This window comes from Bos mutus, chromosome 28 (genome assembly GCF_027580195.1).
Source record: "Bos mutus isolate GX-2022 chromosome 28, NWIPB_WYAK_1.1, whole genome shotgun sequence".
NCBI lineage: Eukaryota > Metazoa > Chordata > Mammalia > Artiodactyla > Bovidae > Bos > Bos mutus.
In genome coordinates this window covers 21,198,379-21,216,993 of record NC_091644.1, presented here as the reverse complement: position 1 = coordinate 21,216,993, position 18,615 = coordinate 21,198,379, and the positions used below count along the sequence as shown (strand labels likewise).

Sequence of the window (18,615 nt, the reverse complement as noted above, 5' to 3'; positions counted from 1 at the left end):
AACATAAGGAGACTCTAATTCATTAGTATGCTATTGTTCTGCCCAACTATTCATAAATGCCTAACAAAGTCAAGTAAGACCAAAGCTCTAAATATATATTCTTTCTTTGAAAGGAAAATTTAGATAACTTCTCCAAATTCCTATAATATCTTTTATGCCAATCTAATTCTGTAATATAGTCATGTTAAAATAAACATCAACAATCTGTTAGTGGCAATGGGGGAAGAGGAAAATAAATGAACTACTGGACATACCCTATGTAATATTTCTAAAACCTTTAATGCAGTATGAAGAAAACTGTTGAAAATTCTTCTCTCAGAAGGGGGAATGCCGATCTTGTAGAGTTTCAAAAGATGTACCACAACCTCCTTAAAAAGTTCTACAATCTTGAGGAATAGCGGAGGTTCAAGTACTGACCACCAGTTTTCTGTTATTAAAGGGTGAACACACAAATAAAATAAAATTTAAAAAGTCACAATTTTCAAAATCATACTGATTTTTCCTAAAGCAGTGGCTCTTAACCCTTTGAAAATCTCAAGAAGATACATGTAATATGATATTTTATGTAACATTTCTAGGGTTGATAGACACTACTCCACATTCAAGTTAAAGAATACGGTTCTAAAAGCTCTCAAAAGCAAAAATAAAGTAAAAAATGTCTATTGAATTTACACTCTTGGTTTGCTAAGCTATATTAAAAACTTAACCACTATCCCTCATATTAAACCAGGTGTTTCCAAGTGCTTCATAAATTAGGAGGTTTAATTTTTAAAAACACTAAAAAACTGTATTGCTCCGATATTTATAGATCTCTCCAACTTTTACCTTTAACTTAAAGTGGAAATGTGAAGCACCACCTGAATGCAAGGTACTCCTAAATATCAAATACAGAAACTGAATAATGTAAAGTATACCATGTCTGTCGTTCCCCATGTTCACTATTTATAGCTATTAACTACAAATATGACAGTCTTGTGCAGGAGACAGAAAGGAACCGGAAAACTTCAGACAACATGGCAACAATACACTTGTGAGTCCCTGCTTCACTCTTCTAACCACTCACTGGCTCATTCCCTCAGATTCCAGCATTCTACCCACTGCTTGTTGCTTCCTCTGCTCACTCTCAGCCTAAAACTTCTTGTACTGATTTTATTACTCTTATGTATCTCAGACTGACATATCTAACAAATACTAAATTAGGAAGGAGGAAAGCACTGCTACTAAATGTAGCAGGCAAACTACAACAGCCAACAGATAGAAATGAAATCTATACAATTAGAAAAATCAAAGCGAGAAAAGTTTATGCCAAAAACCCAGAGGAATAAGATCAAATGAAGACTGGAATCTCACATAGAGAGACATCAGAAAATTAGCAAACAAGGCAAAGGGCTAATAAAGTTCAAGGGGGATTTAATACCCAGGTTTGTTCAGTTTTAACTGTTCCCTTTCCTTTACTCTTTAACAATAAGATCACTCTGGAAGTTTCTGTTCAGTTGCTCAGTCATGTCTGACTCTTTGCAACCCCATGGTCTGTAGCCCACCAGGCTCCTCTGTCCATGGGGTTCTCCAGGCAAGAATACTGGAGTGGGTTGCCATTTAGAGAAATATGAAAAACAGTTTTTATCTTTCCTGATATTGTCTCCACTGTTGTGTTTGATTAAAATTTTAATATTTAACATTCTTTGCCTCCAACAACTCTAACAACTAGCATCAGATGACTAGCAAAAAGTAATGAATTGAAAAACAGGTTTACCTTTCCCTGAGACAATGTCAAAATAATTCAGCATAGCAAAATTTCAAACAGCAAAAAAGTAAGAACCTAACGAGCATTTTCACTTAAAGAAAAAAGGTTACAAAAGAAAAAAGTATTAAAGTTCTTACCAAGTACTTTCAGCGGTGCCTTTTCTAAGTTCACAAGAGCTGTACCAAAGGGAATTGCTATTGTGGTGAAATTGTTGGAATCGCTCATCAGGGGACATTCTGGTAGAGTAAGATAAAATCTCAATGCTTCAACATCAGGTAAGGAGCTAGTCAGTTTAGGAATAAGATTCTTTTCCAAGCTAGCTGCCACCTACATTTTGACAAAAAGTAAAATCTACTTCATTTAAAATGAATGCATAGTCAAAAAAACAGAAAAAGAAAATCTTATACCACAGGAAACATTAAATGGTGAAGGGGGAAAAAAGAAAAGAAACCATCTTATGATGCATCAATGAATGTACTCTGGAGCACAATGAAAATTAATGACTACGCAATATAAGAGAATCTTTTCCTTTTAATTAATTAATTTATTTTAATTGGAGACTAATTACTTTACAATATTTTGGTGATTTTTACCATACATTGACATGAATCAGCCACGGGTGTACATGTGTCCCCCCATCCTGAACCCTCCTCCCATCCCTCTGGTTATCCCAGTGCACTGGCTTTGACAGTCCTGTTTCATGCATTGACCTTGGACTGGTCATCTATTTCACATATGGTAATATACATGTTTCAATGCTATTTGTAAGAGAATTTTAAAAATCTTACGTATAAATCTCAATTTAAACTCTCTGCATCAACAGCTATGTAGACTTAACCAACATGGTAATGTTAAATAATTAAGGGTCTGCTCTGAACATCTGGAAAGATTTAAAGACGTCTGACAGCTAAATTACAAACAGTTTAAAATAATACCTGATTTAAATTCTTACATTAATTTATACAAAGGCATCATAATAAAGTATATGAAACTATAAAGTTAATTAGGCAACAAAGCTTTAGAATAACATGGAATAAAAAACTCAACAGGGAACATAATACAAATACAAAATACTTTAAAAACAAACCTGCTGAGCTATCTGAGGATGATCAGGTTGTATAAGTTTGTGGAATAAAAGTCTAGCAGCATTCATGTCAACCCCTGAAAATCTAGTGCCCGTTCTATAGTGATCATCATTGCTATTGATAAAAAAAGAGAGGAAAAAAATGATAAACTTTAAATTCATTTCATTTATTTAATGACATTATTATTTAATATAATAAATTCAAAAATTTAGTATAACAAAGAACTGTCACTTACCTAACAGCTAAAAAACTTCCATTTAGACAACCAGATGAAGAAAATGTTCCATCAATTTCACTAAAAAGAAATTTAAAAATCTCCAAATCACAAAATGTGAAATGTTTACCTTCATTTTTTAATAAAAATTAAAGTTAAACTAATATTTAATGCTACAGAGCATTCCTCCAATCAACATTCAGAATAAATCAGAATTCTATAAATTACTACAGATTAAGTAAACCTTGACAGAGGTATTACTGTTCACCCTAGACTCTCTTGAACATTACTATCATCCTCAGATTCACCAAATAAATCTGATGTTCCTAAAAAAAAATTTTTTTATAAAAACATGCATATTTAACTTTCTTAATTCCACACAGTGGTAAATCTAATCTGCAAAGTTATTTTTCTGAAGACTACTCTTCAGGCTGTTAAGAAAAACTTCAATTTGGGAACATAATCTAGAACTAAAAAACAGCTGATCAGCTATAATCCCTCATCCCAAATACCTACACCACCTTCAACAACAACAACAACAAAAATTTAAAGTACTAAACAAGTCCATCTGCACGCAAAATTTTCAAGAAGGAAGTAATACTCAATTCTTCCAGGAACACAGATGTTAAAAGAAAGTGACCAATATAAAGCCAGAAGGAACTTTTTTGCAAACCCAATCTCTAAAGTGGCTATATTTAATATTTTAAGAACTGCATATTCTTATATGTATATTTTTATATATTTAAAATATATAACAATTTTAAATGAGATCTCCTAAAATATCCACTATTATAGAAATTCCAGACATTTAAACTTCTGTATATAAACCATTCAGTAAATGATATTTAATGAAATATTTATTTAAATAAAAACTTCTAAGTACAGGTTCCTCTACCAAGGAGTTGAGAGATTTTGTCTTTGTGTAGACAAAACATTTTTCTTACTTGGCTATCTCTACAGGAAATCTTCCAGAGGGGTAGCTGAGCCATTTTTGAATTAGAGCTTCATTCACAGTCCAGATCTGCTTCGAAGGATCAGGATATCTAAAGTCATCTGGTGGCCCACAGTTCTAAAGTTTAAAATAAGTAGATGAGTTTGAGGGAAGAGGATTATATACAAAGCATTCTCCATCTGGAAGTTAATCTCTACTAAACACCTGAAAACAAAACTGGAAAAACAAACTGAAAACAAAAACCTGTCAAATAGATCTGAAAATATTTGTAGACTTGAAGAACAAAATTAAGGCCATACTTTGTAACATATAAAGAATACTAATATGAAATTATCTGATCTTATTAATTATTCATATGATTTCTATTACCTGGGGATTAGAATAATGTGAAAAGCTTTGATCTCCACCTGAGAAAATTCTTTTCACGCAGAAATATTCTTCAGAATCTGTAATTAAAATAAAATATTTAAAAATTCAAGATTTATATATATATATTTTTATATAGCATCAAATATGCTACTGGACTTTCTCTTAATCTCTAACTTAATGAGACCTCCCAATCCTGGGCTCAATGACACAAAATGACTCAGAATGTTGACCAACCAAGTTAATGGAACATTAAATGACCCCACAAGCACTTCCAGCATTTGCTAAGCTTTTTGGTTGCTTTTTTACGTTTCTAAGTTTTGTTTTGGTTTGTTTTTTCAATTGGAGGATAAATTGCTTTATAATGTTTTATTGGTTTCTGTTATATAGTCTTCTTTTTGATCTGCATGTCAAACAATGACATTTTTTAATCTAGATCTTTATTATCTCAGTATATTTTAAACTGATGATGGTGTAAAAACTGAATCAAAGGTATAAAAGATAGCTCAGAAGAAAATAAAAAGTAAGAATATTCATTTTGGGGAATTCCCTGGTGTGGTCAGGACTCAGCATTCTCATTGCTGTGGCCCAGAGTTCAATCCCTGATTGGGTAACTAAGATCCTGCAAGCTGTGTGGGACGTGGCCAAAAAAAAAAAAGGAACATTCATTTTAAAAAGAATGAAAACAAACAAGAAACAAGTATCAGTGTATGTTATATCTTGAGTAATGCAAAATTATTTTCTCTCTCAACAAAGCTATACAAAAGTAAAGTGACACACACAGCTCTTTATTAGAAACTATCAATAACATCCAAATCAGGTCCAAAAATATAAATATTAATAAACAAATTTAGTAGAAATAAAAGAAGAAACAATAAAGTCCCTTTTCAAAAAGACACTTAAAGCCTCTTCCTCTTTCTCTTCATCTCAAAATGGAAAAACTATCTATAGTATTAACAAAAATACCACTAGACTAGTATTTATAAGTATCACATGCCAAAACACTATAGCATCACAATGTATGTAACTTAAGGCTTTGTTGCTGTTGTTGTTTGGTCTCTAAGTCATGTCCAACTCTTATGCAACCCTATGGATCGCAGACCACCAGGCTCCTCTTTCCATAGGATTTCCCAGACAAGAATACTGGAGTGAGTTGCCATTTCCTCCTCCAGGGGAATCTCCCCAACCAAGGGATTGAACCCACGTTTCCTGGTCTCCTACACTTGCAGGTGGGTTCTTTACCATTGAGCCACCAGGGAAGCCCAACTTAAGTCTAGTTATTTCCAAACATAATCCATTTCTGTGTTCCTACTCCTGACCCTCCACTCTTCAGCTGACTAGACTAATTCTTCACCTGTATTATTTGTGACCATCACTGCTACAGAATTACAAATTCTTAAGGAAGGGATCATATCTGGATCATTCCCTACTATTAACCACAATGTTTTATTTGTAAAAACACTGAGTAAATGTTTAATATATAAAAATTACCTAGCTTAGAAAATACCAATAATAAGAGCTTCAGAGATCAGAACATTAATGACCAAATTTTCCACAACAAGAATGTTCTAAGGCCAAATATTTTAAAGAACAAATTAAAAGGGTAAATTTAAAATATTAAATAAACCAATCATTCAACTTAAAATCTTTCTCTACATCATCTTCCCAAGTCCACATGAAGTCATGTACTTTCTTCAAAACACTGAGCAGGATGTTATTCATTTGTTTCTAAAAGGTGATTCTGCCCTCTTTAAATAATCATCAAGTAAATGGATAAACTATAGTACATGAATAGGTTTCTGGGGGCTGTGAATAGGTCACCAAAAATTATTTTCCTTAATTTTCTTTTAATTACAACTCTAAAAACGTCTGTGGAACCTAATCATTTGTCCTACGCAGCTTCCTGCAGATTGGATTTTGGTGATTATATCCTTGAGGATTCTCCTAGTATTTTCCTCAGTCTTCCGTATATTTCTGTAAATTAATAGTTGGATCTAGAGAGGATTTCATTAGATTAATTACTCAATTATTCTGACAAAATTATTACATGGTAGTGGACAGGGCTATTCTTCATCAGGAAGCACATAATGTATGGCTGTGTTCCTTTTTGTGATGTTAGTAACCACTGACACCCACAGACCATTAATTCATTGTGGGCTGAAAAATGATACACTAATATTACTTCCTCATCTTATGGTTGGACCATTAGCGTCCCCTTATCCACCACATTGCCCTGTAATAGGAAAGATTAATGCTTGTTCTTTTCCACTTATTTACTATTGCTTGGCCTTTTGAATTTGCATTTCTCTTTGATTATAATTTTTACATGTTTCTTAGTAACCTGGATTTCCTCACTGGGAATTTCCATTAACTACCTTTATCTATTACACGTCTAAATGTTTGTCCTATTTACTAGGTATCTTACTATTTTTCACACCAATATGTATGAGTACTTTGGCAACTACCTCAGGTTTTATCTGTTACAAACATTTTTCCTAAATAATTATTTAATTTCAACTCAGATTTCTTTTTCCATTAAATCAAATGTATTTGTTTTATTCTTTATGACGTGTTTCATTGCCATAATGCTAAGAAAGGTTTTTCCCAGCCTCAAATTACAGAATTATCTTAAGAACCTTTTTATATTTAACTTTAATCCATCTATAATTTCCTTTAGAATATATTGTTAGTTTAGGATCTAAACTGACATTTTGCTACCAATTCTCATGTGTTGAGTAATTCTTACCCCTTCTCCACATATTTATTAGTGATGCCCTCGTTTTAAAGTTATAAAGAGACACTATACCTCTTCTACCTATAACATACAACCCTCAACAACTTTAGCACTCCTCTCCACCCCAAGTGTTCTCTAAGCCTTTCTCATAACTTCCACTTCATAAGGTCCTTCCTATACCTCCAAGAGCAACTGCCAATCAACTGCAGTTTGAACCTGGAACAAAACCTATATACAATGCCAATACATGGATCCTCCTCTCCCTCCCCACGATTTCCCTTAAACTATAATAATCTGAATGTCTGTTTTACCAATAATCTGATTTAACTGTTACAGTTTTATATATACATTGTCATATTTAGGAGGGCTAGTTCACCTTCTCCTTACTCCCTACAAAATACATTGTCAGGAAAAACTGAGAAGACTCTGAAATAGGCTCTCCTGAACTTCCTTCCCCATTTACTGAGTCTTGTTTAGGGCCCTTTTCGGAAACATAGCTACCTAAAAGGTGTATCTGAGCTATTTACAATTCTGTAAAGCATACTATTTAGGAGCAATACTGACAGAGATACAACTATCTATGTGCCTTTGATTTACAAGGAAAAGTAGCTTTTGATGATCTCTGAATCCCTTTGCACTCTTAGGACTTATTCAGAATCCCAAAGAGCTTAAAAGCACTAATACATACCATACCAGAACTGAAATTAAGAGATTTAAAAAATACTCATTGATTTATTTGAAAATGAACAAGAACAAAAGCACTGCATATTAACACAGACAACATTTAGTACTAATATGAAAGTCATTTTAACCTCAGGGACCCTCTGAGATAATACCACTTGCCCTTGAAAAACTATCAGCTTGTCCACAACATGGAAGAGCATAACTGAAGACACAGCATGCTAAGTGAATTTCATCTGCCTCGGTTTATACTTGACTGTGAAAAAGGTTTTCAGTATGTTAAAATCTTAGCAAAGTCCACTTCAATTTTAAGGGTGTGCTCCCGTGCCTTCACCTATATGTTGTTCTTTACTTTTGTGTAATCTGCCAAAGCGCAAAAATTCTGCATCTTACTAGAAAAACTTTCTATACTACGTATCAATTTTATTGCCTTTCATTATTTAAGGGGAAAAAAAGAATCAAGACTCCTCACTTATGAATAAGCTAAAGATCTTTTCAATCACATTACCATTTACATTTATTTTGAAATGTTTTAATCTCACTTCAGTAAAACAGGTAACTAGGTATTATTTCTCAAGCATCAAAGGTTACATCTTTTAATAAAGTGTTCCTATCTTCTCTCACAACTTTTTTGATTTCTGTCTTCCTGTTATGGGCTGAACTGTGTCCCCTGCTCAAATTCATATGTTGAAGCTCTGAGCCCCAGTACCTCAGAATATGGCTGCATTCGGAGACGGCGCCTTTAGAAAGGTGATTAAAGAAAAATGAGACTGTTAGGAAGGTGTCCTAACCCAACAATCCTGCTGCCTTTATAAGAACAAGAAGAAACGCCAGCAAAATACATACACACAAACACACAATCATACAGTAAGAAGGTAGCCGTTTGCAAGCCAAGGAGAGAGGTTTCAGAAGAAACCACACCTGCTGACAGGGTAATCGTAGACTTCTGGCTTCCAAAACTGAGAAAATCAATTTCTGCTGTTTAAGCCACCCAGTCTGTGGTATTTTGGCAGTCTTAGCAACCTAACACACTTCACCAAATCAGATCCTAAACATAGAAAAACAGAACTTCCAGATACTTTATATGTGTTAGTGAAAATTCCTTTGAGATTTCCCAGAGAGGCTATGGAGAATCACAGAGATCTGCCATTTCAACATATAAAAAGAGATGCTAGAAATAATTACGCTGATTTGATGTGTTACTATTGTTAAGAGTTGCATGGGAAGAGCTGTCAAATCAGAAGGTTAAATTTATATGGTAAATTTAAATATAAAATGTTTACTTCTCTAAACTAATAAAAATATTTCAAAATGCAATTATTATAAATTTTTCTAATTTACATGGTAAACATAATATAAAAATTTCATCAATTAATAAATTGCAAAAAGTGTTTGCCTTATGAGAAGTCCATGGAGATTCAGTAATGTCACTGCTTTGGGGAAACAGTATTCAAAACTCATGAATAGTTTTGTCAAGTTTTCCTGTATTTATGAAAGTTCCAGTGGTAAGTGGCATCAGTTCTACCTTCACTTAGTACCGAACTTTCATTTTTATTTACATCTATCTTCTAGGCCAGTGATTTTCAAGCCGGGTTCTACAAAAATATAGATGTCTAAACTCGACCCCTGATTTACTGAGTCTCTTTACTTGATCCTCTTGGTGTTATTTCTGGCATCAGGTCTCAGGCTTATCATGTTGTAACTCAAGGCTTTCTTCGTCTATAAAAAGTCATATTTATTCATCTTTATAAATCAGATGTAACAATCACTGACTTCTTTGTAAACAGGCTTAATCATCATCATTAGAAACATTCTTGTTTAAAAACCTTTTTGGAATACAGGCATAACTCACTTTACTGTGCTTTACAGATATTGTGGCATTTACAAATTAATGATTTTTATTATCAGACAATGGTTAGCATTTTTTAGTAATAAAATATTTTGAATTAAGATACATATATTTTTTAAAGAACTAATGCTACAGTACATTTAATAGACTACAGGATAATGTAAACATAACTTTTATATGTACCAAGAAACCAAAATATTTATCTGACTCACTTAATAGAGGTGTTCTGGAATCAAACGGCAGTATCTCCAAAATATGCCTGTAATGTGCTCTGTCACAGATACAACAGACACAAATTTCCCTGTTAAATTTATTCTTATTATGGATCCTCATCATTCCTTCCACTTGACAATTACCAGTAATAAATAAGCAACAGTTATTCTAAGCCACTGTCATCTACTGAATAGTTTTTGTTTTACTCTCACGCTTGTCTGAAAGCTTTTCTATAAGCTACAGGCCAGAGTCTGTACTATCGACAAATAAGGATAATCTCAGAGTCCTGTGAAAAGGACTGTACCTGGTATTTTAAATCATTTATATGTCAAGCAGACACCTGGGCACAGGTTTCTGAGGAGACATGGCTTAGAGAACTTTCAGAATACACCAGTGGACTACAGTAGGATTTCTCATATATTCTTTTTAAGCTGATAAGCCACTTTACAAAACTGACAATCCAAGATCTATAATGTTTAACTTCATTTTAATTTTCTGTTTTCTGGATCTCCCTTACAGAGAGTCATTTCTCCTTCTTCTAAAGTAATCTAATTCACATCAATTTTGTAAACTCTGCTTTGGTAGGCTGAAATGAAATGTTAAAAAAGTTTCTCTTCTCACTTCAGCTTGCCAGTATTTCCCAGAAAGGAGCTTATATCCTCACTTAGTGCCCTGATTTTTGCAGCAGCCATCTAGCGAACACCTCTAGATCACCCAACTCTGGGGGTCCAGTAGGCTTATGGCTCTAGGGTCCCACAAGACTATAATCAATGGAGAAAGACTTCTTAACTGACTACCACCCCAGGGCACAGCAAGAAGCAACAGACGAAGGTGTCCAATATTTTTATAAAAAAGGTGTATTAGTTTACCTAATACAGCTTTGGGCTAGGAGGAAGGCTTCTAATTAAATCCATATCTAAAGGCCTACTGTAATTTTCTCAGAAATCTCAGAAGTAGAGCCTTATCTATATGCTGTCCCTCTACTACACTCCAGAGCATCTGTATCTTCCACAGGGGAGCTTGTATTCCCATCTGGTAATCCCATTGTGGCTATCACTTAATGATTCCCCTTCATTGCCTGGTTCTGGTGGACAGCTGGGTTTGTATCCTGGATCCCATGGGATTTTAACAACTGGAGAAACAGTTCTTGGCTGGCTAGCACAGCATGAACAGCCAGTGGAAACATACCCCAGTTTTCTGTGAAAAGGCCTTCAAGCTTGTCCTGGAGCTTTAGCAACCTACTGAGGTGATCTCTGGGAATAGAAGCTGGTGGATGCCATCTCTACACTTTCCTTCTATCTTGCTTTAAGTTGCTAGACTCTCCTGCAAAGGAAGCCTGTACCTTTAATGGGGCCCTGATTTACACAGCTGCTGCCCAGGAAACATCTCTAGGTTGCCTGGTTCTGCCAGCCACTGTGACTTTCACTTGCGGTCCCACAGGATGATATATATTTGTTTACTTAAAAGATGCTGCCTAAGAGTCTGGCATCCAATCAGCCTGAATCTAGGTACTTGAAACTTTCCCCTTTGAGAAACTGACAGGTCTCAGCATATACTCAACTGGGAGCCACTAAAAATAGGACAGACTTCCTGGACATTAACAAAGGTTTGAGAGACAACAAAGAGTGAGGGCAGGGTTGAACTATATTACAACACTACAATAATCAAAATGGTATGGTATTGGCATTAATAATAAGACATGGATCACTGGAACAGAATAGACAGCCCAGAAATAAACCAAAGCGCATATGAGCAGTTTATTTAAGATAAAGGAGCCAAGAATACATAATAGGGCATGCTAAGTCACTTCAGTCATACCTGACTCTTCTGACACCCCATGTGTGCATATCAGGCTCCTCTGTCCATGGAATTCTCCAGGCAAGAATACTGGAGTGGGTTGCCAGGCCCTCCTCCAGGGGATCTTCCCTACCCAGGGATCAAACCCACATCTCTTTATGTCTCCTGCATTGCCAGGTGGGTTCTTTACTGCTAGCGCCACCTGGGAAGCCCCACACAATGGAGAAGGACAGTCTTTTCAACGAATAGTGCTGGGGAAATTGGACAGCCACATGCAAAAGAATGAAACTGAACCACTATCTTATACCACACACAAAAACCACCTCAAAACACTAAAGATTCGAATGTATGACCTAAACCAGAAAACTCTTAGAAGAAAACACAGGCAGCAAGCTCCTTGACATCAGTCTTGAGGATGACTGTTTGAATTTGACCAAAAAGTAAACGTATCAAAAGCAAAAATAAGCAATAGGACTGCATACAAAACTAAAAAATTTCTACAGAGCAAAGGGAATCATCATCATGGATTAAAGACCAAAACATTAAGATCAGAAACCATAAAACTAGAAGAGAACAGGCAGATCACTCTTAGACATAAATCACAGCAACATTTTTTGGATCTGTCTCCTAAGGCAAGGAAACAAAAGTGAAAATAAATGGGACTTAATTAGACTTAAAAGCTTTTGCACAGCAAGGGAAACCACTGACATAACAAAAAGACCTATTAGATGGCAGAAACATTTGCAAATGATATGGCCAATAAGGAGTTAATAGTCAAAATACATAAACAGTTCATATTATTCAACATTAAGAAAACAAACAGCCTGGTTAAAAAAAAAAAATAGGCAGAAGACCTGAACTGACATTCTTCCAAAGAAGGCATACAGAAGGTCAACAGGCAAATGAAAAGATACTCAGCATCATTAATCATCAGGGAAACGCAAATCACACCAAAATATCAACCTGTTAGATTGGCTATTATCCAAAAGACAAGAAACAACAAATGTTAGTGAAGATGTGGAGAAAAGGAAAGCCTCATGTACTGCTAGTGGGAAAGTTAATTGGTACAGCCACTATGGAAACAGTATGGAGGTTCTTCAAGAAATTAAAAATAGAACTACCATATGATCCAGAAATTCTACTTCTGGGTAAAACAAAAACACCAATTTGAAAAGATGTATGTATCACCATGTTCATTTTACAATAGCCAAAATATGGAAACAACCTACGTTTCCAGTGATGGATGAATGGATAAAGAAAATATGAGATGTGTATACATCTCATACACACACAAATAATATATACACAGCCATATACATGCAATGGAATATTAGCCATAAAAAGGGAAATATTGCCATTTGTGACAACACAAATGATTCCAAAGGGTATTATGCTAAGCGAAATAAGTCAGAAAAATAAAAAATAAACACTGCTTACACATGGCATCTAAAAAACAAACCACCACCAACTGAAAACAAGCTCATAGGTACAGAGAACAGATTAGTGGTTGTATATACTGCAAACGATCACCACAGTAAGTCTAGTTAACATTTATCACCAGTTACAAAACTATTATGAAACTGTTAAAATTTATTCTCTTAGCAAGTTTCAAATATGACTGGAAATTTGCATCTTTTGAGCCCCTTTATCCATTGTGTCTGCCCCTATCCCCAGCCACCTCTGACTGGGGCTCAAAAGGTACAAATTTCCAGTCATATTTTAAACTCGGTAGAGAGTAAATCTTAGTTTCATAACAAGAAAAAAAAATGTAACTATGGTGATAGATGTTTAACTACAGTTACTGTGGCGATCATCTGTAATATATACCTGAAATAAAATATAGTACGTCAACTAAAAAATTGTATCTGATTCTTGCTGATCCCCAAAATTCAATGAGAATTCAAACATACTAGGTTTCCTTCTTTTGATAGTAATGTTGCTGTCTGCGTGGGTTCAGTAAGAGTATGTTCCCCTTTTCACTAGTTTGTACTTCTTTCATAACTGGTTGAACAATCAATTATATAACCAAAGGCTTACCTGAAATGTCATATTTGAGAATGATGGCTATTGAATCAGATACAAGTCATTTTAAGGAATAAAGTTGGCTTTACTTATGGAGCCAATGCTTATGATGCTTCAGGCCCAGTAAAAGATTACTTTGTCAGGTCTGGGACATTGTCATGGAAAGAACTGTGTTCTCCACAAATTCTTATGTTTGAAGTCCTAACTCCCAGAGGCTTCAGAAAGTGACCTTATTCAGAAATAGGGTCACTGCAAATGTAATTACTTAAACTGAAGTCATATTTGAGTAGGGTGGTCCACTAATACAAAATGACTGGTGTCCTTATAAAAGGGCAAAATTTGGACACACATAAGCACACAGAGAGAATGAAGGCAGAGACTACTAGCCAAGGAATATCAAAGACTGCCAGCAAACCACCAAAAGCTAAGAGACACATGGAACTCTTACAGCCCTCAGAAGGAAGCAACACTGCCAACACCCTGATCTTGAACTTCAAGCCGTGAGCACTGTGAAATCAATAAATTCATACTGCTCAAGCACAGCCGCCCTAGCATACACATTCTAAAGAAAGGTTTACCCTTTGCCCAGTTCCAAGGAGAGAGTCTCAAAGTCTTGGGCATATCCTATTAAGAGTGTATTTGTTTACCTGTGGCCTTGAGACCATATCAGATAGTTTATGCTAAAAATGTGATTTATGGTAGGGACAACAGAGTTATCTTCTAGAGGGGCTGAGTAAATAAAATTCACATTTAATTAGTTTCTATCCTACACAGTTTTAGTACAGTACAAAGTAATTATCAGCCATAAAATTGTGGTAAAATACACACAGTAGAAAATTTTACTGTTTTAAGCACTTTAAAGTGTTAATTTCTGGCATTAAGTAAATTCACAGTGTTATGCAACCATTATCATTATTCATCTCCAGAATACTTTATCATCCCAAACAAAAACTTTGTACCCATTAAAGAAGTCCTCATTCTCCCCTCTCTCAAGCACCTGGTAACCACGGTTCTCTCATTCTCTATAAATGTGTTCTAGGTACCTCATATAAGAGGGATCATACAATATTTGTCCTTTTGTGTCAGGATTCTTTCACTTAGCATAATAATGTTTTAAAGGTTCTTCCATGCTGTGGCATGTACCAAAATCTTATTCCTCTATATGAGTAATACTCAATTACATGCATATTCCATATTTATCTATCTATTCATCTGTTGATGGACAAATGAATTGTTTATACCTTTTGGCTACTGTGAGTAATGAGACTAAACAGCAGCAATAATGACTACCTTTAGAATTCTATTTCCTTTCCCACTTTAATACAAATAATCTCAAAGTATGCAGTTTTAAAGGCAACAAAATGCACCTCTAGGTGACTGAACTTTATGAACAGAAATACATGATTCCTTACAATACCCATGCTGCTTTAAATGACAAAATCTCTTTTTTAGGTTATTAACAGTGCCTTTTGGAAGAAACTGATATGATGAAACACCAACATGTTCCTAAGGACATAAGAAAAAGAACGATACTATTAAAATAAATGCAGGTTACAAACCAAAGAATGACTGGAAGAAAGTAAAGCCATATTCTAACACAAAATCAAACAAAAAGAAGAAAAAAACAGTATCATATTCTGACCTTTGTTAAATAAGAATATAACTGAGATAACCTTTCAGCTACAAAAAAAAATCTTCAAAGGTAATTCATATTAAAAAGTTTTGGATCTTTCAAATGTCAATCTTCATGGCAGGTTCATCACTAAATAGTCTCAAGTCCCACAGCTCAGAGAAAAATCCCAAAGAAAATCAAGTATAGATAAGATAAATAAAAAACAATTCTGAGGTACAGTTCAGGATGGTAAAGAAAGTATTTTAAAAAGTACATTTTGGTTGCAGCTTGTCAAAGAAGTGAATGAGAAAACAGCATTTGAGTACTTCAAATTTTTTAGTAGTAAATTAATATCAATGAAAAGATATTCAGATCTATTGAAAGAGTAACAATATAAATTATACATTTGTCTAACACAGTGGGATATAAAAGCAAATTTTAAAGTTTAATATTTTGAATAAGTAATATATACATATGTTCAAATTTCAGAGAAATAGACAAGGTTATATATGTTAAAGTCTCATATATACCCAAGACTGTTAAAGTAATTGTTTCTCGCATATACCCAAAAGAACTGAAAGAAGCATCTTAAAGAGAGATTTATATGCCCATGTTTATAGCGCTATTCACAGCTGTCGAAAGGTAGAAACAATCCCAATGTCCATCAGCAATTAGTAGATAAACAAAATGTAGTCTATACACACATGCTGTTAATAACCTTACTATTAACATTCATGCTGTGACACGGAGGAACTTTAAGGACATTAATGGTAAGTTGATAAAATAGGCCAATCACAAAAAGGCAAATACTGCATGATTCCACTTATGAGGTGAAATTTAAAGTGTTAGTTGCTCAGTATTGTCCAAGTCTTTGTGACCCCATGGACTATAGGCTGCCAGGCTCCTCTGTCCATGGGATTCTCCAGGCAAGAATACTGGAGTGGGTTGCCACTCCCTTCTCCAGGGGATCCTCCCAACCCAGGAATCAAACCAGGTCTCCTGCATTGTAGGCAGATTCTTTAACATGTGAGCTACCTGGGAAGCATTATGAGGTAATGAGTCAAGTCAAATTCTGAAAGACAGAATGCAGAATGACTGCCAGCTAGTGGGAAGAGTGAATGGAGAACTGTTGTTTAATGAACAAGGAGTTTTAGTTTTGCAAGATGCAATGAGCTCTGGAGGTAGCTGCACAACGATGTAAATGTACTTAACAATACTGAACTGAGTGCTTTAAAAATGGTTAAGTTCATAAACTTTGTGAAGTGTATTTTACCATAATCAAAATAAAAAACTAAAAATATTTCCCTCCCACTGGTTTCTAATCACCATTCGGTTTCCACCCTCTGAAACCACTTTCATTATTTTATTTATCTTGTGTTTCCTTATGCATATACAAGCAAATATAAATAAACTAAACCACAGTATATAGTATTCTGTACCTTGCTATTTTTCCTAACAATGCATCTTGGAATTCTTTCATTTCAAATGTAGAAAAGTTCACCTCTTAAGAGCAACATTTTAACAACAGTTTTAGCATGTGCTGCAAAGCTTTAATATAAAAGAACTTACCAAAATCTGGTGGACACTGCCCATTATAAGGAAACCAATTTCCTTTCACAGTGAAAGGACTTTTCCTGTTGCTTGTTGAACCAGTTCCTAGCTGTCCATTACCACCAAGTCCAAAAGAATAAATTCGTCCTGATGAAGGAACAAAAGCAGAAGTGTGCTGCCTAGAGTAAAATGACAGAAAACCTCAGACTTAATGTTACCTTTCATGTAAATATAAAAATAATTTACATTTAGAAAAGCATGGTGAATATTACTGGTATAATTTTTCTCTTCAAAAATAAGTTAATAAGACCATTAGAGTTTTCAAGTTTTCTGTACAAATTTTTATTAATAGCCTTATTCTATACTGAATGAATTCTGTACCACACAGGTAGACTGCTTAAGCATGGTCCAGAAAATTCCCACAAATGTCCAAATTTAAAAAGGCCCAGCTCTGTACTGATATCTCTTACACTATATGATTCAGCTCTAGAGGCAGCATCTAACTGCTGTCCAAGGAAATCAGCCAACCACCTTCTCACTCAGGTTCTGGCTTAAAGCTGTAGTCTCTAAAGGCCTACACCATGTGGGTATCACTCAAAAGCTTTAGGGTAAGAACTGGGCAGAAGACTGGTACATATAAAAACGTATGGTAAGACAATGTTTCCTTTCTTCAAAAGAAACTGATTCTTATGTATACACACTCAGATTTCTCTAGAGGTACCAGAGTGGAAGCAAACAAATTACAAACCTAAGAAATTACAAAACTGAAGCTAGCGAAAACCCACTAATCCTGAATCTGTCCAACTCCCTCTGATGCTTCATCACCATATATTTAGGAATGGGCTAAGGTGATCATCCAGCTCAGGTGTTGTGTTCCTCAAAGTTTCATGGATTCAATCAAGTCTGGCAAATTCTTATGTTATTTCTGTAAATACTGTCTCTCTCCCATGTATTCAATGTTCTTCTTGATAATATTAGACAAATGTTTTATCTTCCCAACACTCTAACAGTCTTCTAACTTCTCCTAAATATCCATATCCCTTGTGACTAATTTCCCTAGATTTGTTTTCCATATTATTACTTTACTCTTTAGCAGTATGTCCAACCTGCTGTTTCCATTATCCACTGAATTTAAAAATTTAATGACTATGTTTTATCCCATTTCTAGTTCTTCTTTTCAAATCATGCAGACAGTTACTTCATTTAAAACCCTTAATACATTGTAAAACATAATACGTATACATCAATTCAGGACTATTCTGATAAATCCCAAGCCTACTTTAGGACAGTCTTGTGGTTATAAATTCTGAGGGAAGATTCAAACAAGAGACTAAGCCAAGGCCAGAAAAGTTTCCTTAAACTAGCAAGAGAATATTTCACTGTGGACTCATCCCATGAGGTGGCTTTACTGGGAGGAGATGGTTTCGCAGGCCTCACTACCACCTATACCACTTCTTCGGTCCTACTTCCTATTCCAAATTCCCTTGCCATCTGTGGTATATTGCTTATAAAAACTGCTGAAGTTATTCCATTCCCTATACCCATTACCCTTGCAACATGACTTTTGTAGGGGTTCCCATCAAGATGAGGAATCTATTTCTCCATGTCTTAAAACTGGTCTCTGGCCTATGGCGTGCTTTGAACAGAATGAAGCAGAAATGACAGTGCATGAGGTGACCCTAAGCCTAACAGGTGGCTTTGCATTCTTTCCTCTCTCTTTTGGAACCCTGCTATACTACTATGAGCATACTTAAGGTTAGCTTGAAGGATAATATACAATCTGGAGCAGAGATAA

At 34.9% G+C, this 18,615-nt stretch overlaps 1 protein-coding gene across 7 annotated transcripts in view; it reads right to left on the bottom strand.

The window, feature by feature from the left end:
• The window catches only part of HERC4 (HECT and RLD domain containing E3 ubiquitin protein ligase 4), a 131,142-nt gene that overhangs the window by 48,701 nt on the left and 63,826 nt on the right, over nt 1-18,615 (bottom strand). For 6 of the 7 annotated variants that reach the window (XM_070364473.1, XM_070364471.1, XM_070364472.1 and 3 more), the window contains exons 8-14: nt 16,839-16,999; nt 4,365-4,441; nt 3,988-4,112; nt 3,065-3,124; nt 2,832-2,943; nt 1,882-2,071; nt 255-427 (exon numbers count right to left, since the gene is read on the bottom strand). In XM_070364473.1, the coding sequence (XP_070220574.1) occupies nt 255-427; nt 1,882-2,071; nt 2,832-2,943; nt 3,065-3,124; nt 3,988-4,112; nt 4,365-4,441; nt 16,839-16,999 (898 nt within the window). The remainder of the gene's footprint in view (nt 1-254; nt 428-1,881; nt 2,072-2,831; nt 2,944-3,064; nt 3,125-3,987; nt 4,113-4,364; nt 4,442-16,838; nt 17,000-18,615) is intronic. The other variant, XM_070364474.1, reaches the window with a different exon arrangement.